Source organism: Agelaius tricolor, unplaced genomic scaffold (assembly GCF_023055355.1).
Source record: "Agelaius tricolor isolate 1412-34295 unplaced genomic scaffold, bAgeTri1.0.p SCAF_32, whole genome shotgun sequence".
In the NCBI taxonomy this organism is placed as follows: Eukaryota; Metazoa; Chordata; class Aves; order Passeriformes; family Icteridae; genus Agelaius; species Agelaius tricolor.
This window is the reverse complement of record NW_027269292.1, coordinates 4,262,468-4,288,168: the sequence shown is the minus strand read 5'-3', so window position 1 is coordinate 4,288,168 and position 25,701 is coordinate 4,262,468. Positions and strand designations below refer to the sequence as shown.

Here is a 25,701-nt window from a genome sequence, read left to right as displayed (position 1 = left end):
TGATGCTTTTTGTAGTAGAGCTGATCATGAATCTTGGGCTGATCAGCTGGCTTTGCTCCTGTGAGCTGTGCAGTTCACAGGCTGATTTGTCCATGCCAGGGTTGGCCTCTGTGGCTTTTACCTGCATTATGCTGTAGATTTTCCAAGGAAATAAAAAAGCCTGATTTAGATTGGAATGTTTTTATTAAAACTTGAGCAAAAAACACGGGCCTGTGCTTCAGAAAACTTGGAGCTCAAGCTCTGAGGAGCCTCAGAAGGTTTGGTCCAGTGTCCCCTGAGCTGTGGAAGCCTGGCTGAGCTCCCCAGGGGAGGTGGCAGAAGGCACCCACTGCCTGTCCAGCCTGGGCATCAGTGCCATCCCAAAAGCACCAAGTCCTTTTCACTGAGCTCTTGTGAGCTTGGAGCTCGTGCCTGGGAAGATACTGTAGCAGACAAAGGCTCCTGTGTTTGCAATGTGGGTAAATTTATAATTATTCTTGGACTTGTATAACTGATTGCTAATTTGCTACTACCTCCACAGCAATTTATCTAGCAAAGAAGAACATTAAAAGGAAAGGGATTTTGGAAGAATATGAAAAGGTGAGGAGACATTGCACTTGTTCCGTTACAAGACCCTCATTTGCTACAACTTAAGCCCTTTGTTGCTAATGAGTGGGGCACAGCAAAAAAAAATCACCTCTTCAATTGCATGAGGTGTTCCTGCAGCTGTATCAAAAGCCAACATTTTGCAAGTGAAAAAAACAACCAGTACAGAAAACTCCTGTGAAGTCAATTATAATTTTAGCAGGGGTAATTGCTCTCCTTGCAATGGTATTTTTGAACTGTTGCAATTCTTGTAATTACGTGCAGAACAATCCAGATTTCTTGGCTCAGTGGCCAGCCTGGCCTCGTTGAACTATGGAGAGTCAAGAAAACCCCAGCATGGGAGTGCCCTGGTCAGAATTTTCACACTGAACTGCTTTTTTATTTTTATTCCAGGAACATTACAACATGCTCAATCAAAAAATAAACTACAAGTGGGATTTTGTCATTATGCAGGCCAAGGAGCAGTATAAGTGAGTTGAATTGCATTCCCTTGTTTGCATCACTGGGGAGGGTGTGAGGAGCAGAGCTTGGCTGCCTTAGTGCACAGTTCAATCACACATTAAAAACACCAAAATGCCTTTAAAATGGCTTGGAGTGGAGGTTTAGATTTTGCACTTGATGTGGTTCTGTGAAGAAGCTGGGTCCTAATGCTGCAAGCCCTAATTAGAAACAACTTCATTTAGCTCAGTGTTCTCCATGAGGATTTGTGGATCAGGCCCTGGACTTTGGGCCTGTTGCTGGTCTGGGTCAGGAGTTTCTGGCCCATCTCTCAGCTGAGTGGAGAATCAAGAAGCAGTAAATGGTCCCAGCAGAGACTTCTGGAGAAAACTGAAGTGCATAATTCTGTACCCAGCTAAAATAACTTGATTTTAGAACTGAAACCTTCAAATTCCCAGAACATGAGATGGGAATACTCCTTTAGAGATCTCTCCTGCTTCTGTGGACCCCTGTCACCTTCCTTTACCTGCTGGCAGGGCAGGCAGTGCCTGTGCTGCTGAGCAGCCTCTGTGTTCCCTGGGCTGGCAGCCAAGGCCTGGGAGTGCAGCTCATCAGATAACTCTCATTAAACACGAGACTGTTGTTCTTGTAAACTGAGGTCAGACTCGGGCTAGGAGATGCCAAATGCAGTTTCAAAGTCAGATCCCCAGCCTGTGTCTGAAGCAGCAGATTAAACTTGTCTGAGGCTGTTTGATGGTGCTGCTGGGGCAGACTGGTGCAGAGCACCCACCCTGTAACCACAGCAGGGAGGCCACATGCAAACAGCCTGTTGGGAATGTTCCCTTCCCCATGCTAAATCCCAAATTGTGCTCAAGACTTTTCTGGGAAAGAATTCGTTGGTCCAAGCCCAAACCATGCTAGTGCCTCTTGTGTTTAATTGTGGAGGTGATTTGGGTTTTAGTGCCTGGGAACCCTCCTCAGAACCATTTCCAAGCAGTTTCTCTGAGAAATGCTTCTGCTTTACTGAGAGAAAGGGATGAGACATGTCCAGGGTGTATCTCTGGGTGGCACTCCTTGGGGACATGGGACAGGGACAAAGGTGAAGCAGCAGGACTGGGGGCAAGTCAGCAGAGAGGCTGTGCTGTGCCTGAGAAGGGTGTGGGGGTGTTCACAGGGGTCCCAGGATGAGGGAAGAGACAAGAATCTGAACTCCATGTTTCAGAAGGCTGAATTTTATTATTTTATGATATATATTATATTATTTTATGATATATATTATATTAAAACTCTACTAAAAGAATAGAAGAAAGGATTTCATCAGAAGGCAGGGAAGGGAAAGGAAAAAGGAAAAAGGAAAGGTAAAAGGAAAGGAAAAAGGAGAAAGGAAAGGAGAGGGAAAGGAGAGGAAAAGGAAAGGAAAGGAGAGGGAAAGGAAAAGGAAAGGAAAAGGAAAGGAAAGGAGAGGGAAAGGAAAAGGAAAGGAAAGGAGAGGGAAGGGAAAGGAAAGGAAAGGAAAGGAAAGGAAAGGAAAGGAAAGGAAAGGAAAAAGGAAATCTTGTGACTGAGCAGAGGGCCTGAGCCAGCTGACTGTGATTGGCCATTAGTTAAAAACAACCAATCCCAGATGCACCTGTTGCATTCCACAGCAGCAGATAACCAGTGTTTTCATTTTGTTTCTGAGGCTTCTCGGGAGACAAAATCCTAAGGAAAGAATTTTTGATAAAATGTGTCTGTGCCAGAAGGGGATGTGCCTGCTCCCAGCTCAGCTCAGGAAGATGATGATGATTTCTCAAAAGGCAGAGTCATGTGTGGCCATGTGAAGATGATGAGCAGCCCAGAATTAGCCAGGACAGGATGTGGGCAGGGCTGGCATCAGGGCAGGGATGGCTCAGTCAGGCTGGGACCCACGGGGCATGGCAGGCTGGAGGTGTGCCCTGATTCTCATCCCACTGATTTAGGAGGGCAAAATTGCTGAATTCCCCTGTTCTTGGCTTTGCAGGGCAGGGAAGGAGCGGAAGAAGGAGGACAGGTATGCCCTGGACTGCCAGGAGAGAGCCTACTGGCTTGTGAACAGAACTCCTGTGAGTAGGGGGGGACAGGGTGACTGCAGTGACTCGTGGTGCCCTCCCTGCAGCCACCTGGGACAAACTCCCATGTGGGAAGGGCTGAGTGCCAGGGCAGGGCCAGCCCAGAGCTGCCCTGAGTCCCCACCACCTTCCCTTGGTATTGCTGGCCAGGTCTGTGTACAATCACAGCTGGGATGGGACTGCTGGGAGCAGCCTTGAGCTGGTTTATTTTCCAGCTCAGTCTCATTACATGGTTATGGCAATGGGAAGATGCCACCAGCTCACATCTCAGGCAGCAGACAAAGAACTTAATGTTACACCTCACTTTAAAAGTGTTTTGACCAATCCCACAAAGCAGAAGCACATTGACAGTAGTTCTATCCAACCACTATAAGCACAGGTACCTTTGGTTAAACAATGCCTGCTTATTTCAAATACAATACCTGCTTGTGAGCCTTCAAACACAATGCACAGAGCTCCATTATTAAGCTTCAAACTTCCTAATATCTCACTAGATAAACTTTTCTGTAGCTTAGAGAGTTATTCTAGACAAGCATTAATACACAGACCATTGTTCTATTTGTCCTTGCTTTTCTACTTTTTAAATAATTTTTTTGCTGACCAATCTCATGGCTGCTGCTTAGCTCCAATCACAGTTTTACAGTCTCTGAGGCTGCCTTTTGCAGCTTTCCCAAACCCTCTGATTTTGTGGATTCCCACAATTGGCTGTTCCCAAAGCTGCAAGGAACAGAGGTCCAGCTGCAGCTTCAAGAGGGGCATTCCCAAATCTGGGGGTTCCCAAGGCACTGCTGGCTGGGAGCTGCTGCCAGTGGAGGCCTGGGGGTCTCCTCCTGCATTTGTGCCTTTAAACCAAATGAGTAACAAAGCTTTGTTTGTTGTTCACCACAGCCAGGCATGCTGAGCGCCCTCGAGTATGGATTAGACCGTGTCACAGATCCCAATGAAAATAAGGTAAACCAGGTGAGACAGGGCTGGGTTTTATTTACACACCTACTGAAATGGCCTGGGAGGACCCAGAAAATGTCCCTGGGGTTGTCATTTTTTGGGCACTGCAGGCTGAGTGTGTCAGCTCAGCTCTAGCAGCTGAACAGGCCAGAGGCTGAGGCTCTCTCACCCAGGAGGTGAGGCCCTCAAAATAGGCCTTGGCAGCTTCTTCTGCCTTGAAAAGACTTTGTCAGCTTTCTTGCCACACCAGTTAGTGTGAGTGCTTGGCTGCAGGACATGTTTTCTCTGCTGGTGAAGCTGAACTGAGGAATCCTCTGTCTCCAGGTGCTCCTTGCTGCCTTTGTATGAGGGCTGAACGAACTTTGTGGGGTGTCAAGTGTCAGTGCAAAGATCCAGGTTTAAAATCAAATTACAGAGTAATTCCCAGAGGGTAATTAATGTGTGGTAAGAAGATGAAGAAGTCGGTGTGGTGGAGACAACAAAATGTTTTGGAGACACAAAATGTTGCCAAAAATGCATATTGTAGACCGTAAAGAAACAGAATCAGTGAATGGAGGAGAAACAGAATCAGTGAATGGAGAAACAGCGTGAGGGCTGTGACTGGGTGAACTGGTCTGAAATCACACAGATCCAGTCAGTGGATGAGCAGCTGGAGCTGCTGTTCCCTTTCTCCATCAGCCCTCTGAGGTGATCCTGTCTTTGTGCCCTTAGCAGTGTTCATTTGGAAGCAGAGTCAAAACATCTCTCAGCAATTCAATGCAAATGTTTCTGCCATCACTCTCACAGGGCTCCCACAACTTCCCATTCCTGCAGCAGCCTTTAAACATCTCCAGCCAAGGCAGGATAATTGCTTTGGCCAGCTGTGTTCTGTTGCTATAGAGACTGAAAAGGAGCAAAATGTAGGCTTGGGGTGTATTTTATTTTTTTTTCTTGCTGTAAGTAGCAGCTGCTGAAAAGCCTTTTTCTCTTTTTCTTTTTTTTAAGAGTAAAGAAGTAGTGGAAAGGGAGAGGGATAGAAAGAGGAGTGAGCCAACTTCTCACCCACAGTTTTACAGCTGACATGGAAGGGATTTTGGGTTTGCAAATGGCCTGAAGAGCTGCCAGTGCTGGGTAGCACAGGGGGAGGGAGCTGAGGGATCTCTGCCCACTTCCCCCCTGGCCATGAGAGGCAGGGGAGGCTCCAAGGAGGGCAGAAGCCCAAGGACACAGTTTGGGGTGACTTCCCTGCCCTTCTCCTTCTCTGAGGAGGGAAGGTTCTCCTTGCTCCTCCTTTTGCTTTTGAAAGAGTGATGGAGAATACAAGAGACAGCCCAGAGCCCTCATGGAGCCCCTTTTGGACCAGCAGCTTCATTTTTGTCCTCTGCAGGCTGCTCTCACCAACACCTGTGGCTCAGCAGTCTTTGGAAGAATAAAGGGGCCAAGCTCTGGTTTCTGTCCCTGCAGAAAGAATGGGCCAACCTCTGATTTGTGTCCCTGTTCCTTCTCAATCTGCCCTCACTTTGTTGGCCAAATTATGGAGTTTTTTGTCTTGGCAGTTGAGAAGGAAAGAAAAGAATGAATTCCTGATTTCTTTGAGGCTGACATTAGCATGAACATCTCTCCTTCCCTTGCTCAGACCCTTTGGTGGGATGCTCCTCCCTCACAGATGGGGTCCTCTGGGGATAAACAGGTGCTCAAACTCCTTTGAAGGGCTTTTATTGCTAACCCATGGGCAAACCTGGTGCTTACAATGAGTTAGGGGTTGTGGATGGGCAGGAGGAGTCAGGTGGAAGTAGCCACCCATTGAACAGCTAATTAAGGGATGTTTTAGCCTTTTTTTGCTGGCTCCCAGCTCACACCAAGCCTCAGTGCTTGAGAATGACCCCTGAGTGCCTGCAGGAGTCTGCACAGCCTCTGCCTCTGGAACCAGAGTCTTCCTGAAAGAGCTTTAACTCCCCCCAAAATCCCTGTACTGCACTCAGGGGCTGCTGAATGAAGTGCCCTGGTTTGGGTGCAGCAAATCAGCCACAGATCAATGAGTCATTGCTGGCCTTTAATTTCATAAATCCCTGCCAGTTTGCCAGATAAACTTCTGCTGCATCATCACAAGTTTGGAAAGCACAGGGAGATAAACAGGGGCAAAATGGCCATTTGAACAAAGCTGGGGGCAGAATTGATTTCCAGCTGCAGGGCTGGATGCACCAGCACAGTGGAGATGAATGTTGGGATAATCCAATGCCAGAGTCAGGATTTGCCTCTGCAGGAAGAGTGGAAGAGCAGGGCTGCACTGAGCAGGGGTGTTGGGATGGGCAGAGACAGCTGGGCTGCACTTTGCAGGGTTGGAGAGGCAGATCTTCCTTGTCCAGGGCAGATCTTCCTTACCCAGGGCAGATCTTCCTTGCCCAGAGGCAGATCTTCCTTACCCAGGGCAGCTCTTCCTTACCCAGAGGCAGATCTTCCTTACCCAGGGCAGATCTTCCTTACCCAGGGCAGCTCTTCCTTACCCAGAGGCAGATCTTCCTTGTCCAGGGCTGATCTTCCTTGTCCAGGGCAGATCTTCCTTGTCCAGGGCAGATCTTCCTTGTCCAGGGCTGATCTTCCTTGTCCAGAGGCAGATCTTCCTGTTCAGAGGCAGCTCTTCCTTGTCCAGGGGCAGCTCTTCCTTGTCCAGGGCAGATCTTCCTTGTCCAGGGGCAGCTCTTCCTTACCCAGGGCAGATCTTCCTTACCCAGGGCAGATCTTCCTTGTCCAGAGGCAGCTCTTCCTTACCCAGGGCAGATCTTCCTTGCCCAGAGCTCTGGAGGGAGCCTGGGCTGCTCTGCCCTGCTCTCAGTGACCAATTCCCTGCACAGGATTCCAGGGATCAGCCTCAGCCTGCCAAGCTCTGTGCATGGAGGGCAGAGTGAGGCTGGAACTGCAGTGTCCTGGTCCCAAACAAGCTCTGCAGAACCTTCTTCACTCCCAGCTCCTTCCAGGCATCCACCCACAGCTGTTTCCAGGTGTTGATGAGCTCTGGAAACAGGGAGGCAAAACCACCATGAGCATCATCTCCCCAGTGTGGGCAGGAAGTCTCCCATGGGCAGAAGAGCAAACAGGAGGCTGGGAATGAGCAGAAATCCCAGCTCTTGTAGGAGCTGCTGGCCTCAGCCATGGGATCAGCTCCAGGCAGGGCTCTGAGCAGCTCCTGGCTCTGCAGTGCCCAGGAGCACAGAGCTGGTGGCACTCAGGGTGTCCCAGTGCCAGGGGCTGTCTCAGGGCTGTCACAGGATGTGGCACAGCTCGTGGCACTCACTTGGGACAGACTGAGGCCTTGCAGTAATTGCCACGTTGGTTTGGAGGCTGCAGTAATTGGGATAAGTCACTCATTAAGGGCATTGCAAAATTAATCTCATTATGAGAAACCACTCTTTTGTTCCAAAGATGATTTCCTTCCAAATGAGGCAGGGTGGGTGGGTGGTGCAGGGCACTTTGGCACGGCTGCAGTCAGCAGTGGGGGTCAGGGAGGGTGGGCACAGCTGGCAGTGCTCACTGGGACATGGAGGGTGCTCAGGGCCACTTGCAGCAGCTCTGAACTGGGAACTGGGGGCACTGGGAGAAAGGGAAATGAAATTGTGAGCAGCTCTGGGGTGAAATAGCTGAGATTCCTCCCAGTTTCTGCTGATTTGAGAACTGGAAGGGGCTGAGCACAGGCAGCACCTGCAGCCTCCCAGGGTGTTCAGCCCTGGGCTCCCCTTGGATTTGCTGCAGTTCAGTTTGTGCCACTGCTCAGAGATGCTCAGCCCCTTTCTGGGGCAAATCCCCTCCCCACCTGGAGCCCCCCAGCAAAGCCCCCCTTGTTTTCCCAGGAGCAGCTGCCCTCCACACAGACTGTGCCAGGAGGGCATCCTTGCTGTGTGGGGCACTTAAAAAAAAAAAAATCTTCCCTTGTTTGCTGATTTTTCTTCACCCACATATAATTTTCCTGTTGTGATGGCATTTTAATTGACCCCTTTGTGTCTCTGTATAACATTTCACTCACTGTGCTCTCTTTCTCTTTCCCACAGCTGTTTGTCTCGTGTGTGTGTGGTGTGCTGCCAGCCCCTCAGGCCCCTCTAGAAGATAACACCACTTTCCTGCCACGTGAGCTGCCTTCAAGCCACTGTGCCAGCACCCACTTCTCCTTCCCCACTGCACCAGGCCTGCCTGAGGCCCCAGCTGACAAAAAAAAGTGGAAGAAAATAGGGGTTTTTAAAATGATTTTAACGTGTTGAAATCACTGCTCTAGCCACAAGTTCCATCAAATGGAGCCCTTCAGCTGGCACTTGTAGATCTGATGAGGCCTGGTTTGTGTCTCAGATTCCCCAGGGAGACAGTGAACTCCTGTTGTGCAGGAGGGCACAAACACAGGTCTCCAAACAGGACACTTTAGGGCAGTAAATGCAATAAATCTCTCTGTGCAAACAGGTGATTTTTCCCTTCCATTTCTGCAGTCTGTCTGAAACAATGACACTCTGGAAATGAGGGGAAGAAATGGAACGTGGCCTGGAATCAGGGATGCAGCTGAGAGCAGAGAAGGCTGAAAAGCTGTTCCTCAGCTCCTCCATCATTTATCAGGGTGTCCTAGGAGCTTGTGAATCAGCAGGGGAGGTTGTACAGCCCTGTGAGCAAGGATCCTGCTGTCCTAGAGCTTGTTCTGTGCCCTGATGTGTCCCACAGGGGCCAGCACAGCATCACTGCTGGGTTTTGCTGCCCTGTTTGTCCCTGCTGAGATGGGCTCTGCTGCCCCTCAGAGCTGCTCATGGTATTCCCAGCAGGAAAAGCTTCCTCCCCTCACAACACCACTGGGAGGGCTTTTTTTGGTGGCCAGGCTGGGTCAGAGTCAGGGTCAGCGCTGGCTCTGAGGTGGTGCTGTAGGGATTGGGCTCTGCTGCATTTCTGGCTGCTGAAATGGTGAGTTCAGAACCAAGTGTCAGCAAAATTGGGGTGTTTTTCTGCCTTGTGGAGAAGAGTTTCTCCCTCCTGAGCAGGACTGGTGATGGTTAAAGTGCAAAAGCAAATCAGTGTCCCCACAAAGCAGCCCTGGGGGAGCATCCTGCCTTTCCCAAAGCAGGGGCAGTTTGGGGTCTCTGGGGAGGTGAGGGGAGAGCAGAGCTGCCTGTGCCATTCAGTACCAGAATCTTCATCCCTCATCCCTCACAAACTGCACTTCTCCAAGGCACTCTGCAGACCCCCACCTGCCACAGGGTTTGTTTGATAGAATAATTTTGGGGTGCAGGTCTTGACTGAAACAGGAGCTGAGCAACTGAAACCGTGCCTGAGCCTTTAAAGGTTTGCTGGGAGCATCCCTGACTTAGCCTGTCTTTCCTTCTCCCTTCTGCAGTTTATTCCACACAAATAACTGTGCTTCAAAGGAAGCTGTGTGAATAAACACCCTGCAGTTAATTCCTTGCCTTCGATTGCCTGCTCATTTGTGGATGACATGTAACATAGGCTGAGTTATTCAAATCACAACCTAAACACCCTTTGCACAGCAGATACTGCTTCTGAGGCTTTTAATTGTGGTGTTTATATTTTGCAATGTGTTGGTTCCTGTCTCCTTTAGCTAATATTGAATGATCTAATCTGTGTCTCGTAAATGAATCTATTTTAGCTCCATTAGAATAACCCCTTAATTGAAGGCATACAGGCAGCCTGTGATGGGAGAAGCAATGCTAAACAGTAAATACAGCTAATGGGACAATTTACCGTGTGGGGATGCTCTTAGCTTTGATGATACCCTGATTAGCTCAGCTGCTGTGTTTGATTTTAATTGTAATCAGAATTAATTGGAGAGTGCTGCACAACGGCAGCGCTGCAACGGTGTTTCCATGTCTAAAAAAAAAAAAACACAAGTGTAAGAAGCACCCATCCCAATGTAATGATTCTTTTTTTTAATATATTTTACAGAAAAATACTATGGAATTCTACAGGAGAGAGGTGAGTGGTGCTTCCCTCACTTCTCAGTGTTCATCCTGTGTGGCTCAAGGCCCTCTGTGCAGGGCATTGGCTCTTTGAAAAGCAGAATCCCTGCCTCATGGAGCTTTTATCAATGTAATTTCAGGACATTCCCTCCCACTGCAGCTCTCCCAGTGACGGGAAGGCTCTGGCAAGGACAGACACCAGGGCTGAAATCCAATAGATCAAAATTAGTGGTGGGGAAATCACGGTGGCGCCAGCACAGAGACAGCCAGGAATCAATGATAATTACATGCTAAATCATCCAGAGCATTTGTAGGTGCTGAGGATGGGAGCTATTATTCAATTTCTATATAACATGGGGAGTGCTTTTTAATTACTTGCACATTGCAAAGTGAGTTTCTGATGTTTGCAGTGAGCTCAGTGAAAACGGATATTTTACTGAGACAATTCAGGGATCCTGGGGTTCCTTGGACATCCAGCAATTAGGGAAGAAGCAGTCCCTGCTGTAATTAGCCCCACTATGTGGGAGAGAACCTGTCTGAGGTTTAGATAGGCCTTATCTTCAAGCCTCCATGCTCCTAACCATGGCCATGTCTGATCCCCTCAGATCATGTACTATCAGCAGGCTATCCTGAAGACCAGAGTGAAATCTTCTGTCTCTCTTGGAGGGTAAGTCCTGATTTCCTTCTGTCCACACATTAATTAGTCTGCAGTGCTTATCTCCTGATGAGCTGATGAAGCTGTCTGCTCTGGCAGCTGGTGACTCAGCCAGGGGATCCATGTGGTGGCCCAGTGCTGTCTGGGCTGTCTGGGAGGAGGAGGGGGGATCAGAGTCCCAGGAGGATGAAGAGGCTCCCTGGGAGCTTTGCTGCAGAGCAGCACCAAGCCCTGGGCTGAGAATCCCACTGAGATCAGGAGGTGCTGACACTGCTCTGGTCAGCTGTGATCCCAGGGGAGGATCCAGCAGTGTGTCTGTCCTCAGGAGGAGCAACCAGCAGGACAGACTGACCCTCCTGTCACTGGTCCCCACCCTGGCTGTCCCTGCCCCGTGGTGGTGCTCATCTCTGGCTGTGTAACCTGCAGAGGGAAACAGCCTCCCCACGAGCATCCAAGCAATTAATTAGCAATTCCCCTTCCCAGTGGGAGTGTTTCCTGATCACATTCTCGGTGAAGCCTCCAGCCCTGGCTTTAGGCACTGGTGTGTTTGTCAGAGGCATTCCTCCTGTGCTGACCAGGCTCCTTGAGGTGCAGCCTGAGCATCTCCTGGTGCACTGCCATTGGCACCAGGTATTCCTGTCCCAGCTGACATAAACAAGGTGCTCAGAGCAGTTCCCTGGGGAATCATCTTGGATGAATGGAATGGGTGGAAGAGAGAGTCTTCTGAGAGCCACCACTTGCAGGGCATCAGCAGCTCTGCTCATTTTGTCACTGACTTCCAGCTCAATTAAAACTCTGCTGCCTCAATTCTCCAGACTGTGAGCTGGAGCTGGGGACCCCTGGCTGCTTTCCAGGAACTTTGTGGTGTTTCATTTTTGGCAGTGGGGCTTTTTCTCTCTTTAGTTCTGGTGGGATGATGCTTATCACCTAGATCAAAAATCTCAGGAACTTTGGAACTCCAAAGTGTCAGCTGCAGGGTTGGGTCCAAATCAAATTATTATCAATGGGGATATGAGCAGCAACTGGGCAGTGTGCATGCTTCAGAGCATTGCAGTGATTTAGGAGAAGCTGCAAAGCTCTTCAAGACCACACAGCAGTGGTACCTGAGCTGACAGGTTTAGATTTGCTTGATCATGGGCTGGAGTGCCCAGTGCAGGTGCTGGATGCCTTGGCATTCCCAGTGGGAAGGGAGGATGGAGCAGCTGTGTGCCAGCCCTGTGGTTTGCTCTGGGCAGGAGCATTTTATAACTGCAGGATGTGTGCCAAGGTGCCTGTTAGCAATGGGCTCCTGGACCCTGCACTCCCAGCTCTGAGCACATGAAAGCATTCTGGCCTGGAAGGAATTTTAAATGCAGAAACCAGAGGATTTTTTTTTTTTTCAAGAATGAAAAAGGGAGGCTGGAGCTAAAATTCCAGGACATTAGTGAAATCAGTTGTAATTAGAAGCCTGGCCAAGTTAGAAGGTAGCAGAAGTGTTTGTCTGGTTCCTGATGGGAGAGAGACAGCTCTGCTCTGTGCCAAGCCCTCAGAGCCACTCACAGAGCCCTGTGGTAGGTGATGGAGGAAAGGAGAAGCTGGGATGAGCCCTCAGCATTCCCTGACTTTCCCAGAGCTCCCTGAGTTCTCCCATGGCCCATGGGAAGGCTGCAGAGAACCCACCTGGGTGAGCACAACCCCTGTGTTCCTTTCCCTGACACTTTCCCCCCAGAGCAGTGCAGGATCAGGCCCTGGCCAGCTGAGAACAGGAGACAGAAACTCTCCTTAAGAGAGTCCTAAATCTCTCTTCCTTAAAATGAAAAGGCAGAAGGAGGTGGTGGAAGAGTCTTGTACCTCCTTGTATTTGAATTGACAAATTCACTGCTTCAAAAGGAGACCTCTGCTGGGAAATGGAAAAGATTACCTGAGCTAATGAATTGATTTTTCTAGGAAGGCAGGGGCCACCTTCCAGATCCCTGTGCTGAGAGTCCTGCACCTCTGAGGAGATCTGTAATCTGGTTTTTGGCTATAATGGGGCTGGCTGTAATTCTGCCTTCCAAATTCATATTTTGGTTTTGGATTTGTTGCAGGGTTGTGAAGTACTCTGAGCAGTTCCTCTCCAATGATCCCATCCTGTCTGGATGTCTCCCCAGCAACCCTTGGATATCAGATGACCCTGACTTTTGGGACCTCAATGCAAAGCTGTATGTATTTCTGTTGTTTTGCCTGCCTGTGGTTTACAGTGACCTTTATACTGATAGAAATCAGGAAAGGGAACCACTGATTTTTGTTGTGGTATCTGATCTCTGCTCACAAGTAGAGATGTGTTCCCTTTCAAACTTATTTTGAAATTGGGAATACTCCATGCTGAACTTTCTGCACTGCTTTCTTCAAGTGGATCTTTCCTTAACATCACAGGAATTGCTGAGCTGATGATGGGAGTGTGCACTCAATCCCTGCTGATGGGTCTGATCCTCCCTGGGATGAGTGGAGGATGAGTCCTGCTCCACCTTGAGCAGCCCTGGAGTGGAACAGGAGCAGCTCAGGGTCCAGCTGCTCCCCTGGCTCTCTGCTCACCCCTCAGGCTTCCTTAGGAGAGGCTTTGGGTGGGAGGCACACACTGGTGCTCCATCCCTTCTCTGGGATGGAGCCTTGGTTTTCCCTTTGGGTAGGGTTTGCAAATTACATGGTGGCATCTCGGGCCTTGGAGCTTCCAGCATCTCAGTGGTTCTGAGAGCAATCCTGGACTCACTGTATCCCAGCAGACATGCCCAGGGGATGCCTGCACTGAGTGCCTTCATGAGAAGCAAAGCTCTGGGCAGCCACCAGTGCCTCCTCCAGGATGGGACTGAGTCAAACCTCAGGGCAGGCCTGGGCTGTCACTGTGAGAGCTGCAGAAATCCCAGTTAAATCCTCATCCCACTGCAGCCCGAGTTGTTTAATTACAACTTACTTAGTGGGTTGACTTCAGGAGCTCATTACACCACTCTGGAAAACAAGAGAATGCTGAGAAGCCCCTTGGCACTGCAGCAAAGGGCATTTTGGTTTTAATTAATCTGCTGATCAGAGGAAGCAGCGGTGCTGTGTGTGCTCTCCCCACAGGGTGGAGGTGCCCACCAGGATGCGCGTGGAGCGATGGGCCTTCAACTTCAGCGAGCTGATCCGGGACCCCAAAGGCCGCCAGAACTTCCAGATCTTCCTGAAGAAAGAGTTCAGCGGTGGGTGGCAGTGTCCCTGTGTCCCCAGGCTGAGGTGACACGGCTGCTGCAGGCTGTGCAGCCAGGGCAGGCGGTTCCATCTAGTGGCACAGGACACACGGTACAGCCCGGCGTGTCCCCACCTGGGGACAGCCCCAGAGGGCTTACATTGCATTTTAGGAAGGATTTCTTCCCTGTTAGGGTGGGCTGGCCCTGGCACAGGGTGCCGAGAGAAGCTCTGGTGTCGCCCTGCTTTTTTAAGATTTTCTAAGATTTTCTAAGCCTTCTGATGTTTGCATTCTTGTAGCAAACTTTCTCACACACTTTCTGTAAATAACTTACTGTTTTACATTCTTTTATGGGAGAAGAGAAATTTGATAGACTGTTAGTTTGTCCAGTGTCATTGGAGAGGTGGCACTGTCACCCTCCAATCCACTGTCACTTTTGGAAAACTATAAATGTTGGAATCAGAAAATAAACTTCCCTTTTCTTCACCTTGAGAGCAGCGGTGCGAGCGCTCGTGTTGTTTCGTGTCCTATAGCGACACTCCGGCTGCCCCTGCGTCCCTGGAGGTGTCCAAGGCCAGGTCAGACAGGGCTTGGAGCAGCCTGGGATATTTGGAAGGTGTCCCTGCCCATGGGACTGAGATGAACTTTCAGGTCCCTTCCACCCCAGAGCATTCCATGATTCTCTGACTGCTCCCAGAGGAGCTGGAACTGGCTGAGCTCACAGGTTCTTAGAGGTGTCAGTGGGCAGAGAACAGGGGAAAGCTGTTTTCCTCTTTCAGTCAATTGGAAAGACTGGTTTGGGGCCAGCAAATTGTGCCAAACAAATCCAGGAGTTAATAAATGGGATTGTGTTTTCCTCAATCTCACTCTCTGCTGATTGTGCCCATGTCATGCAGGAGAGAATCTGGGTTTCTGGGAAGCCTGTGAGGATCTCAAGTATGGAGACCAATCCAAGGTCAAAGAAAAAGCAGAAGAAATCTACAAGTGAGTGTGAAAATTTTCCACTCTTTAACTCTTTGTGCATGAGTCCCATCACCTTCCACAGGTTGTCATTCTCCAAATGATTTATTCCTAAGATTTTTACATGCAGGCTATTATCAGATGTGGCTGTCTTTTGTCCCCACACAGGAAAGGAGCTTTTGGAGATGAAAGTAGAAATGTTTTTTAAGTATATATTTACTTTTCCTCTCTGTTCTCTGTTATATTTCAGTCTTAGGATGTAATTTAAATATTGGTATGGAATAGCAAAGTTCTTGAGGCTGCCACAAGCAAAGTGGGGAGAGGTTTTTTGCTTCCAGTGACCTAAAGTTTGGCTTATATTATGTGCAAGAGCAAGTGAGTGCACTGAGTCTCTGATGAAGAGAACATTGATTGCCCAAGATCAGGACAGCAAATTGCAGCAGGGAGCTGAAGGGACTTTTTCATTCATGCATAGACAGGAGTCTGTGAATTCTCCAGCTGCTAATGGCACTGTTGATTCCTCCTCCTGGCAGGCTCTTCCTGGCTCCAGGAGCAAGGCGCTGGATTAACATCGATGGCAAAACAATGGGCATCACAGTCAAGGGCCTGGAGCACCCTCATCGTTATGTTCTGGACGCTGCTCAGACCCACATCTACATGCTGATGAAAAAGGTTTGTTATTTGCTGCCAGAGCCTGAGGGGGATTCCAGCCCTCTGGGCATTCCAGAGCCTTTGTGTGCTATCAGCTGTCCCTTCCAAGGGGCTTTTGTTTGAAATTCCCTCAAATTTGCTGAGTGAAGCAAGTGCTGCTTCAGGCATTGGTATTTTGCTGCTGCTCCTTCCCTCTCAGCCTGTCCCCAAGGTGGTGGGGGTCAGGTGGCTGCTGCAAGTCCTGCTTTCAATTCCAGCTTCCATGCACTGCAAGCAGCAGAACTGGCCTGATTTTCACCCACTGATGAAAAGTTTGGCTCCTGGAACACAAGCTCCTCACCTTGCAGTGACTCTGAGACCCTGCTGGCCCAGGCTAAGCTTCATTCAGATCTTTTGATCTGGGTCTTACCTGTGAAGCTTTATTGTGAGATGGAAAATCCTGGGAATTTTACAGCCAGATGAAAGGATATTGGTTTAAATAGCTACATTTGCCTGAAAGATGCAAAGTCCCTTGAGCTGCTGGGGGAGATTATCCAGTTCCCAGCCTCCCTGGCTCCTGAGCAGCTGTATTTGGTGGTGATTTTAATAAGGGTGTTTGCAGCCCATAACTACCAGTGTCTCTTTTTTCTCCTAGTAGGACTCCTATGGCCGCTATTTAAAGTCTCCAATATACAAGGAAATGCTGGCCAAGGCTGTTGTGCCACAAGAGGGTGTCAAAAAAAGGCAAGTGAAACTGGCTGTAATTGTGGGGTTTGTTTTTCTTGTTGTAGCAAGGGTAGAAAAAGCCCAAGTTGCAGCAAAATTATGATGATTTAGATGTTCTCTTAATTAAATAAAATGTTGCACTTCGCTTTGAGACTGATGGTGCTGTTTATTCATGAGCCCTTTGGAAAAGGCTTGTGAACAGGAGTGGAGCTGCTGATTGCTCAGCTGCCTTCTCTGCTGGGTCTGCTGAGAAGGGCTGGGATTGTTGAATTAGTTCAGGGCTCCTTTCCTGGAAGGAGACAGCACTGGTGTCCTGAGCATGGGAAAACTTCTGCCCACCAAACATTGGCTGCCAGAGCAGAGACAGACCCAAGGTCTGGGAAAATCCATGGGATTTGTGTGGTAGTGTTTGTAGAGGTTTCAGGATGAGGGAAGAGATGAGAATCTTGACTTTAAGTTTCAGAAAATTGATTTATTATTTTATGATATATATTATATTAAAAGAAAATGATATGTTAAAACTATACTAAAGAAATAGAAAAGAAACATCAGAAAGCTAGCAAAAAAAAAGAATAGAATGATAATAAAATCTTGTGACTGCTTACAGCTTCGACACAAGTAGCTGTCATTAGTTATCAAGTGAAAGCAACTCACATAGACCAATCAAAAATGCACTTGTTGCATTCCACAGCAGCAAATAATTATTGTTTACATTTCGTTTCTGAAGCTTCTCAGCTTCTCAGAAGAAAAAATCCTGTCAAAAAGGTTTTTCATAAGATGTGTCTGTGACAATCTGCTCATCTCTGCCTGGACAAAGCTCACCCCTGGTGTCAGGGAAGGTGGCATTTGGGAACAAGCAGCACCTTGGGAGTGACAGCTGGCACAAGGTGCATGGCCTTGGAAATGGCTTTTTCCCAGCAAGATGAAGGTTACACAGCAAATTCAGGCCATTTGAGCTGCAGCTGCTCCTAAAGCTGAGCGTGCAGTGCCAGCCTGTGTGGTGTTTGTTTCTCTGTTCCACTCATCAACCTAGCAGGCAATAAAGAGGAATCATGGACTTTCACACTGTTGTTTCATCTAAAGCCTGTGTTAAGTCAGTGGGAAGAGCCCTGCTGCTGCCTGACCTGGGGTTAGGTCAGTTGTTCCCTGAGCCACACTGGCAGAACCTGGCTGATCCCAGTGATCCTGCCTTGGTGTTTGTCAGTGCTGGTTCTGGACCCCCAAACCTCAGCATCCCATTAAGCTGATCCTGCCTTGGTGTTTGTCAGTGCTGGTTCTGGACCCCCCCAAACCTCAGCATCCCATTAAGCTGGAGGTGGTGCCTCATGCAGAGGTGGCTTGGCACCTGTTCCCACTGCTGGGTGCTGCTGGAGCAGGCAGTAGGTGTTTTTTGGGGACATCACAGACACCAGGAGCACCCACACTGGTCCCTGCCTTGATCTTCCCGAGGGCACTGGAGAAAACTCCATGGATGGGAGGAGTTTGGCTTCACCCTGAGTGTGAGTTATGTGCAAACACAACAAAGGAGTGATGTGGGTGTGACCGTGCTCACAGGGGTCTGAGGATGAGAGAAGAGATGAGGATCTGACTCCATGTTTCAGAAGGCTGATTTATTATTTTATTATATATATTATATTAAAACTATACTAAAAGAATAGAAGAAAGGATTTCATCAGAAGGCTAGCTAAGAATAGAATAAGAAAGAATGATAACAAAGGCTTGTGGCTTGGACTCTGTCCTGTGATTTGCCATTAATTAGAAATAGCCACATGAGACCAATCCCAGATGCACCTGTTGCATTCCACAGCAGCAGATAACCATTGGTTACATTTTGTTCTTGAGGCCTCTCAGCTTCTCAGGAGGAAAAATCTTAAGGAAAGGATTTTTCATAGAAGATGTCTGTGACAATGTGGGTCTGCTCTGATGAGTGTCTGTGTGCCCTCAGCAGCAGGCCTTGGACACTTTTAGCAGTCCTGCAGCTTGTGTGTGACACTGACTCACCCCGTGCTGTTTAAAACACTTTGCACTCCTCTGGCCATCTCTGTGTCCCAGCTTGTCCTGCTGGGTCACTCTGCTTGCCTGGGGGAGGTTTTGGTGCCCTTCTCCTCAGTAACCCTGTCCTTGCCCTCTCTCTGCCCAGCACGGGTTTGTTCGGACGCCGCCACCTCCGCTCCAGCCCCAGCCCCATCATCCTGAGGCAGCAGGAGGAAGAGGCCAAGGCCAGGGAAGCCGCCAACACCGTGGACATCACGCAGGTCATGAGCAAGCTGGATCGCAGGAACCAGCTCCAGAAGGAAGCTCCTCCCAAGTAGGCTCTGAGCCCCGCAGGGAAAAGACAAGGCGAGGCTGTGCTGAGCTTCGTCTCCCCTTCCTGAAGGTGTCAGTGCTGCTTTAGCTTTCCCAGGCCGGCTCTGCCTCCCGCACGTTGCCATGGCTGCTGGAGAGCAGATGTCCCTTCCCGGGCATGCCGGCTGCTGCTGTGCCAGGCTCGGGGGCAGCACCCCGCACACCCGGTGGGAGATGCCTCCACAGCCCCGGGAGGCGGCAGAGCCCGGCCGCCGGCCCCTGCTGCTCCAGGAGTGGGGTGGCACCGGGCAGAGCTGTGCCCCAGTGGGTTCAGACCAGCCTGCCTTGGCCCTAAGGGGATGAGCCTGCAGGGAGCAGGGCGAGGTGGCCCAGCCCAGACTGTCCCTGCCGGCCTCCATCCCATGGGGGGCTCTGCACCCTCCCAGGGGCTGCATCTGGCACCCCCTGAGAGGAGCACACCCCCACTCCAAGAGTCCTGCACCTCCAGCCAGCACCACAGGCACAAGAGCTGCTCGTGGGAGCAGTAGCAGGAGCATTTCTGAAGGTTTAGCTGACCTTCTGAATTTGAATGACGCTCCCACATCCCCTGGCACGCTGGAGATGATCAGCAGGAAGCTCTGCTCTGCTCTCCCTGTGACTCCTGGGCTGTGAGCTGGGTGTGCAGGTGCAGAGAGCTGCTCCTTGCCAGAGCCAAGAGAGATTTTATCCAGTCCTTCCCACCTCTTGTCTTGTCTTTTTCCTGCTCTTCTATTTTCTGTTGTTAAAAATCCAGCAGGAGGTAGCTGCAATTGTCACTGGCTTGTAGCCCAGAGGCAAGGGAGAACAGGGTAGAGGTGTTAAGAGCAGATTTCAACTTTAGGTAGTATTTTCTTTTTCTTTTGCTTTGTAGAATAAGGCAAGCTGAAATACCACATTAGTGCTAAAGAGCTCAGGGATAAAGATTCCAGGCCTTGCTGGAAAAGCCCAGCATGCCTGGACCAGGCCAATGGTTACCAGAAGTGTGAAGATTCCTGCAAAGCCCAGTAAAGGGAATTGAAGGGACAGAAAGGTTTCCTTGTTTGTTAAAATTCTGGGCAAGGAAAGGAACTGGGTGGAAGCACTGAGGTTTGGGAAGCTGCCTCTCTCCAGTTCACATTGTTCATCCCTTTTTAATACTGGTAGGATTTTACAGAAGAGGGGAGATCACAGAATCCCAGAATGGTTTGGATTGGAAGGGATCTTAAAGCTCATCTCATTCCACCCCTGCCATGAGCAGGGACACCTTCCACTATCCCAGGGTGCTCAGAGCCACATCCAGCCTGGCCTTGGGCACCCCCAGGGATGGGGCAGCTTCTGGAGAGAGCTGGCAGGGAGTGGGAGCCCTTGGATAGGGGGGTGCATGCAGGCCCTGGAGCCCTGGGGTCCTTGCAGGGCAACTCCCTGTGAACAGGGGACAGTCATGATGTCACTGTGTCCCCAACAGTGACTCTGGCCCTCCTCGTGGCAGGATCAGGGCTGGACACTCTGATCTGGTGTCACTCCTCTCCTCCACTTGTGGCTGAGCCACAGAGGTTGTCCTGCCCTTCCTTCCCCCATCAGTGATAAACCTCAGAGGAATTCAAACTGAGTCACCCCAGGCCTTCCCTCTGATGTGTGTGCTGAGGCTGTTCTCACTCCTGCTGGAAGCACAGGCACATTCTGCACTGCTGGACAGGGGAGCAGGCTCAGGCTGCCTTTTTTCAAATTTAAACCCCAAGGCTTTGTTACATCAGGTGCTGAGCACCCTCAGCATACTTGGACATCAGAGCACTGGAAGACTCTCCAGAACCTGGCAGGGTTGGCCCAAAGGCACTGGGCTGTGATGAGCTCTGGAGCCTCTGCAGAGTTTGTGTAACATGGAGCACTGAGCATGTTGGGATTGCCAGGATGTAGTAACATGTGGAAGATCAAGTCAGGGTGTAAATAATAAATAACAAATCTGTGTGTTCCCGTCAGTCCCTCTGATTCTACTTCTATTTTGTCTGCTGCTTTGCTTGTTATCCATTCCTTTCTCTGATTTTTTATCATCTCTGCTTGGCATCGCTGCTCCCCTGCCATGGCTTGTGCTGCATGCTCGGGAGTCACTGTGCTTGTGGAACACCAGTTACACCAGGAACTGGTGTGGAACACCAGTCAGTGCTTGTGGAACACCAGTTATTGTGTGGAACACCAGTTACTGTGTGTGGTACACCAGTCAGTGCTTGTGGAACACCAGTTATTGTGTGGAACACCAGTGAAAGCATGTAGAACAGCAGTTACTGTGTGTGGAACACCAGTCAGTGCTTGTGGAACACCAGTTACTGTGTGGAACACCAGTTACTGCATGTGGAACACCAGTTACTGTGTGTGGAACACCAGTTAGTGCTTGTGGAACACCAGTTATTGTGTGGAACACCAGTGAAAGCATGTAGAACACCAGTTACTGTGTGTGGTACACCAGTCAGTGCTTGTGGAACACCAGTCAGTGCTTGTGGAACACCAGTTATTGTGTGGAACACCAGTTACTGCATGTGGAACACCAGTGAAAGCATGTAGAACACCAGTTACTGTGTGTGGTACACCAGTCAGTGCTTGTGGAACACCAGTCAGTGCTTGTGGAACACCAGTTACTGCATGTGGAACACCAGTTATTGTGTGGAACACCGGTTAGTGCATGTAGAACACCAGTCAGTGCTTGTAGAACACAAGTTACTCTGTGTGGTATACCAATTACTGTGTGGAACACCAGTTACTGCATGTGGAACACCAGCTTTTGCATGTGGAACACCAGTTTTTGCATGTGGAACACCAGTTTTTGCATGTGGAACAAGCAGCCATCCTTCACACCCAGGCAGGAGCTGTCTTTGCCCTGCCACAGGCTGATGGAGCTGTCACAGCCCAGCTTCTGCTCCTCATCCTCTGCTGCTCAGTCCCCAAAGAGGAAAGTTGCCTGGTACAAGCTGAACTTCACTTTGTGCCAGCTGAGAAATTGTTTGTTTCCATGTGTTGTTTAATTTTTTTTTTGGCCATGGCTTCCATGTGTTCATCTGTCTAATAAAAATAAATGTAGAAAATAGAAAAAGATCCGAGTTCATCTTTCTCTGTGGTGTCTCAGTGTGTTCATCCTTCTCTGTGCCATCTCTGCATGTGTGTGTGCATGTCCTGTGTGTGCCTCTGCTCTCAGCTCCTCTCCCTGGACACTTGAGCTGCATTTCATTTTGCTGGGACTAAGTCCTTGAGAAATGGGAGGGGACGTGGCATGCAGCATGTGCTGTCCTTGTCCTGTCCAGTCTGTGCTGGGGCTTGTCCTGAGGGCTGGCTGAGCTGGGCTGGAGCCTCCCCAGCCCCAGCCAGGGACACTGGGGTTCCATCAGGAGATGTCACTGGTACTACAAGGTGGGCTGGGGCTCAGGGGCTGTTCCCGGCCCTGGTGCTGCCGTGGGTGTGACATGGTTGTGCTGTCCCTAACCAAGATCACATTCCTGGCATGACAGCCTCCTCCATGCCTGCAGCTAATGGTGGTGAGCAATGACACAGGCTGGTGGCCCCTCCAGCATCCTGGCAGGTGCGGGGCTGGATCTGTCAGCACTCGCTGGAGCTGTGGTGGCAGCAGTGACCCCGCAGGCAAGGTGTGACAGCCCAGTGCTCTGGCAGTGGGAAGGGAAGGGGACAGAGCTGCAGGACAGGGGGACACCAGCACAGGCATAGCTGGGGGGAAAGAGCTGCAGGACAGAGGGACACCAGCACAGGTGTGGCCGGAGCTGCAGGACATAGGGACACAGGCACAGGCATCACTGGAGGGGACAGAGCTGCAGGACAGGGGGACACAGGCACAGGCATGGCTGGGGTGGCTGGAGCTGGAATGGGAGGGGCAATGGGGTTCAGATTGAGATCTCTAGGAGTAAGGCCAGTATTGGGGTTGCAATGAATAAGATTGGAGAGGATGTTGATGGTCCAATAGGCTCTTTGATGAATAGTTTCACACCATCTGCCAGGGGTTGTAGGAGCCCGAAAAGGCCAACATTGTTTGGGCCCTTTAGGCCTTGTATGTAGCTTAGGATTTTGTGCTCTATTAGCGTAAGGAAGGCTACTGTGATTAAGATTGGAAGGGCATAGGAGAGGGCATAGGAGAGGGCTGGGGGGGACAGAGCTGCAGGACAGAGGGACACGGGCACAGGAATGGCTGGAGTGGCTGGGTCTGCAGGACAGGGGGACACGGACACAGGCATGGCGGGGGTGGCTGGGTCTGCAGGACAGAGGGACACAGGCACTGGCATGGCCAGAGCTGCAGGACAGAGGGACATGGACACAGGCATGGCTGGGGTGGCTGGAGCTGCCTCCCAGCTGAGCCCTTCTCTCCTGGCAGCACCAAAGAAGGAGCGGGATTCTCCTCATGAAGAAGCCTGGGGAACCCCGGGTGTCACCCCAGACCTGACCGAGCCTCTCTCCTTTTCCTCCCCACAGCCAGCCCACCTCGCCTCCTGCTCCCCCGGCCCGGCTGCCTATGCCGGCCCCGGCCCCGGCACCCCGGCATCGCCCCAGGCCGTGCCTCCCGTGTTCCCCGAGCCCTCAGCCCTGCCCCGGGGCCCCGCCTGTCCCTCACCCATCGGCCGGGCCCTGGGCAGCGCCGCGGGCACCCGGCCGGACCCGCGGGCAGCCGGCCCCGGCCCCTTCCAGTCCGGCGGCCGGAGATCCCGCCTGGCCGCCCGGGCCTGGGCGCGCTTCCTGCGGAGCGGCTGCCGCAGCTCGGGCAGCCCGGGCTCGCTGCCGGCCCGGGGCCCGGCCGTGCCCCACGGCAAGGTGCAGCCGCTGGGCGGGCGGGAGCGGCGGCTGCGGCCCGACAGCAGGACGGTCAGCAGGTGAGCAGCGCACGGACACACGGACACACGAACACACAGCCGGACAGGGCTCGGCTCCGGGCCGGCTCGGTTTGGGATTAGCCAGAGGGAGAAGTCCCTGAGAACCTGTCTGGGAGTCACCTTTGCCACACCTGCCCCAAACCCAGGCCCTTCCCTGTCTCCATTCCTGCAGTTTTCCGATGGGAGCGGGCCAGGAGCCCGTGCTGGCTGTGCCTCTGCTACTGTCGCACCTCCTCATCAGGGTGCAAAACCCCAGGTTTTACTTTTAATCCCTGAATTTGGAAAACCTCAGTGTTCTTGAGCACTGACTCAGGTTTGGTTTCGTGATTTCAAGTCAGAGGAGAACCAGAAGTGACGAGGGGAAATCTTGAGCGACAGTCGCTAAGTGTCTGTCATTCCAGGGCAGAGATGGGGAATTTCTGCCTGGAAAGGCGGCCCCTGCAGGAACCAAGCCCGGGCCATGTCCCTCACCAGGAGCAGCATGTCCCTGATCCCGTTTAACCCACCTCTGCTGCTGGCCGAGTGGATGAGTCCACATTATAAATTCCAGAGCACAAACCTGAGGGCTCCTGCTCTACCTGGCTCCGGAGCTCTGTCACGCGGCCTTGCAGCTTCAAAGCAGTGGCAGCGCACATTGCCCTCGTCCTCCCTCTCCGTGGGCTCATGCCCGGGAGTTTTGCTTTGGGATTTGGGGCTGGAGCAGTGGAAATCTCAAAGCCAAGCTCGCTTGCCGCCTCGGAGCACATCAAAAAGCGCCGTGTGTGTGTGTGTGTGTGTGTGTGTGTGATGAGTTTGTGTTTCCCAACGCAGCTTCTTCCAAGTCAGAACGGCCGCGCCTCCGGAGAGCCCGGCCTGCCCCGGGAGCTCCGGGCAGGGAGAGGACAGGCAGCCCCGGGCTCGGAAGAACTCTGCAAAGGAGCTGATCTGCCCCTGGGAGACCCCCACGGGGCAGGGGAGAGCAGGGTAACCCCGACATGGACACTCCTGCCAGGCCTGGGACTGCAGTGTTTGCCATGCATGGCTCAGCACACGCTGGAGAAGTGTGTTGGAGCCATCCTCCAGCAGCAGGGACACCCAGACCACCACAGCTCCGGATAACAGCCCCTGGTTTTAGGCCTGGGACTGCAGTGTTTGCCATGCATGGCTCAGCACACGGTGGAGAAGTGTGTTGGAGCCATCCTCCAGCAGCAGGGACACCCAGACCACCACAGCTCCGGATAACAGCCCCTGGTGTGCCCAGCTGTCTGTGATCCAAAAGCTCCAAGCCTCTCTGGACTGGTTTTCTTTCCTGTCTTTACTGTGTTCAGTTCTGCTCATGACAAACTCATCGATAAACCAGCCTGGTTTCATGCCTTGGAGCAGATGGAGGACGTGTGGGTGATGTCCTGGGAAATGGGCTCTTATCAGAGTTTCTGCCTCGGCCATGAGGTGTCAGCACACTGAACACAGCACAGCTGGAGCTGGGCTGGAGGGGGCTGGCAGGGCAGGACTCAGACTTCAGTGCCAAAACTGGGGCGTGTTTGTGTCCCCAGCCTGGGCCCACCTCCTATTAATTACAATTTTTTAATTTGAAAACGTGCTGATTAAGAGGCTGGGGAAAATGGAGTGCCCCTCATGAGATGCTGAGTAGCAAAGCATCTTTCCTTCATCCAAACCAAACATGATCCCAGAGGCATCAAGGAGTGCAGAGCTCTCCTGCATTAGCTCCAGCTTCTCAGTGCATGGGTTTGAAACCATGGCTCGACCTGGCAACCCCTGGGGAGATCCAAGCCAAATCCCTGTTGGTGTTTTGGGCCCCTCCAAACTGGGATTGATGCTGGGATATCAGCACTGCCTGTGGCATGATGTGTTGCCACAGGCAGTGCTGATATTGAGTGTTGGATTGTTGCCTCCCTTGTGTCAGTGTTTGAAGGTGGTTGTTTTATTCCCTGGATGAGTTTCCTCAGTGTGTGTGTGCTGTGGGTCCCTGTTCTGTACCTTGGCCATGACCTGTGACTTCTGATGTTGCTGTTTTGTACTTTCTGATTATAAATGGAGTCTTTCCTGTGTGGCTGATGTGGTTCCACATGCTCAGTCCTGCTGTGGGATTTAAATCTGTCCTCACACACACTCAGTGCTCCCTGTTGCCCCCAGGTCTGGGCTGACACTTCCCATCACAGGGCAATTTGGGAAAATCAGAAGGCTCCTTCTGTCTCCAAAGAGTCTTTCCCAGGCTGCTGGCCCTCACTGCCATGGTGCTCCTCTTGTACAAACACACGTTGGCTCTCGGTGGCTTTGCTCTGTCAGAGGGACCTGGGCCTGCTCTGCTGCCACTGACAGGGACATCTGTTATTGATGAGAGACAAATCTGGTGTCTTCTGCAATTTTTTGTGTGAGTATTGTTACTCAGCCACTCCTGGCAGGATGCTGGTGA

General features: G+C 51.1%; 1 protein-coding gene across 5 annotated transcripts in view; it reads left to right on the top strand.

Annotated features, from left to right (window-relative positions):
* Positions 1 to 25,361, top strand: part of RGS9 (regulator of G protein signaling 9) — a 40,879-nt gene extending 15,518 nt beyond the window's left edge. The window contains exons 6-19 of one of the 5 annotated variants that reach the window (XM_071451551.1): positions 521 to 579; positions 979 to 1,055; positions 3,023 to 3,104; positions 3,999 to 4,061; positions 9,960 to 9,989; positions 10,579 to 10,640; positions 12,695 to 12,808; positions 13,707 to 13,822; positions 14,706 to 14,793; positions 15,303 to 15,441; positions 16,058 to 16,143; positions 18,266 to 18,380; positions 22,894 to 23,288; positions 24,099 to 25,361. In XM_071451551.1, coding sequence (XP_071307652.1) covers positions 521 to 579; positions 979 to 1,055; positions 3,023 to 3,104; positions 3,999 to 4,061; positions 9,960 to 9,989; positions 10,579 to 10,640; positions 12,695 to 12,808; positions 13,707 to 13,822; positions 14,706 to 14,793; positions 15,303 to 15,441; positions 16,058 to 16,143; positions 18,266 to 18,380; positions 22,894 to 23,288; positions 24,099 to 24,255 — 1,583 coding nt within the window. In that variant the 3' untranslated portion in view covers positions 24,256 to 25,361. Of the gene's footprint in view, positions 1 to 520; positions 580 to 978; positions 1,056 to 3,022; positions 3,105 to 3,998; positions 4,062 to 9,959; positions 9,990 to 10,578; positions 10,641 to 12,694; positions 12,809 to 13,706; positions 13,823 to 14,705; positions 14,794 to 15,302; positions 15,442 to 16,054; positions 16,277 to 18,265; positions 18,453 to 22,893; positions 23,289 to 24,098 lie in introns of those variants that run through there. The other 4 variants (XM_071451550.1, XR_011683100.1, XM_071451553.1 and 1 more) reach the window with 4 other exon arrangements.
* The last annotated feature ends 340 nt before the right edge of the window (positions 25,362 to 25,701 follow it).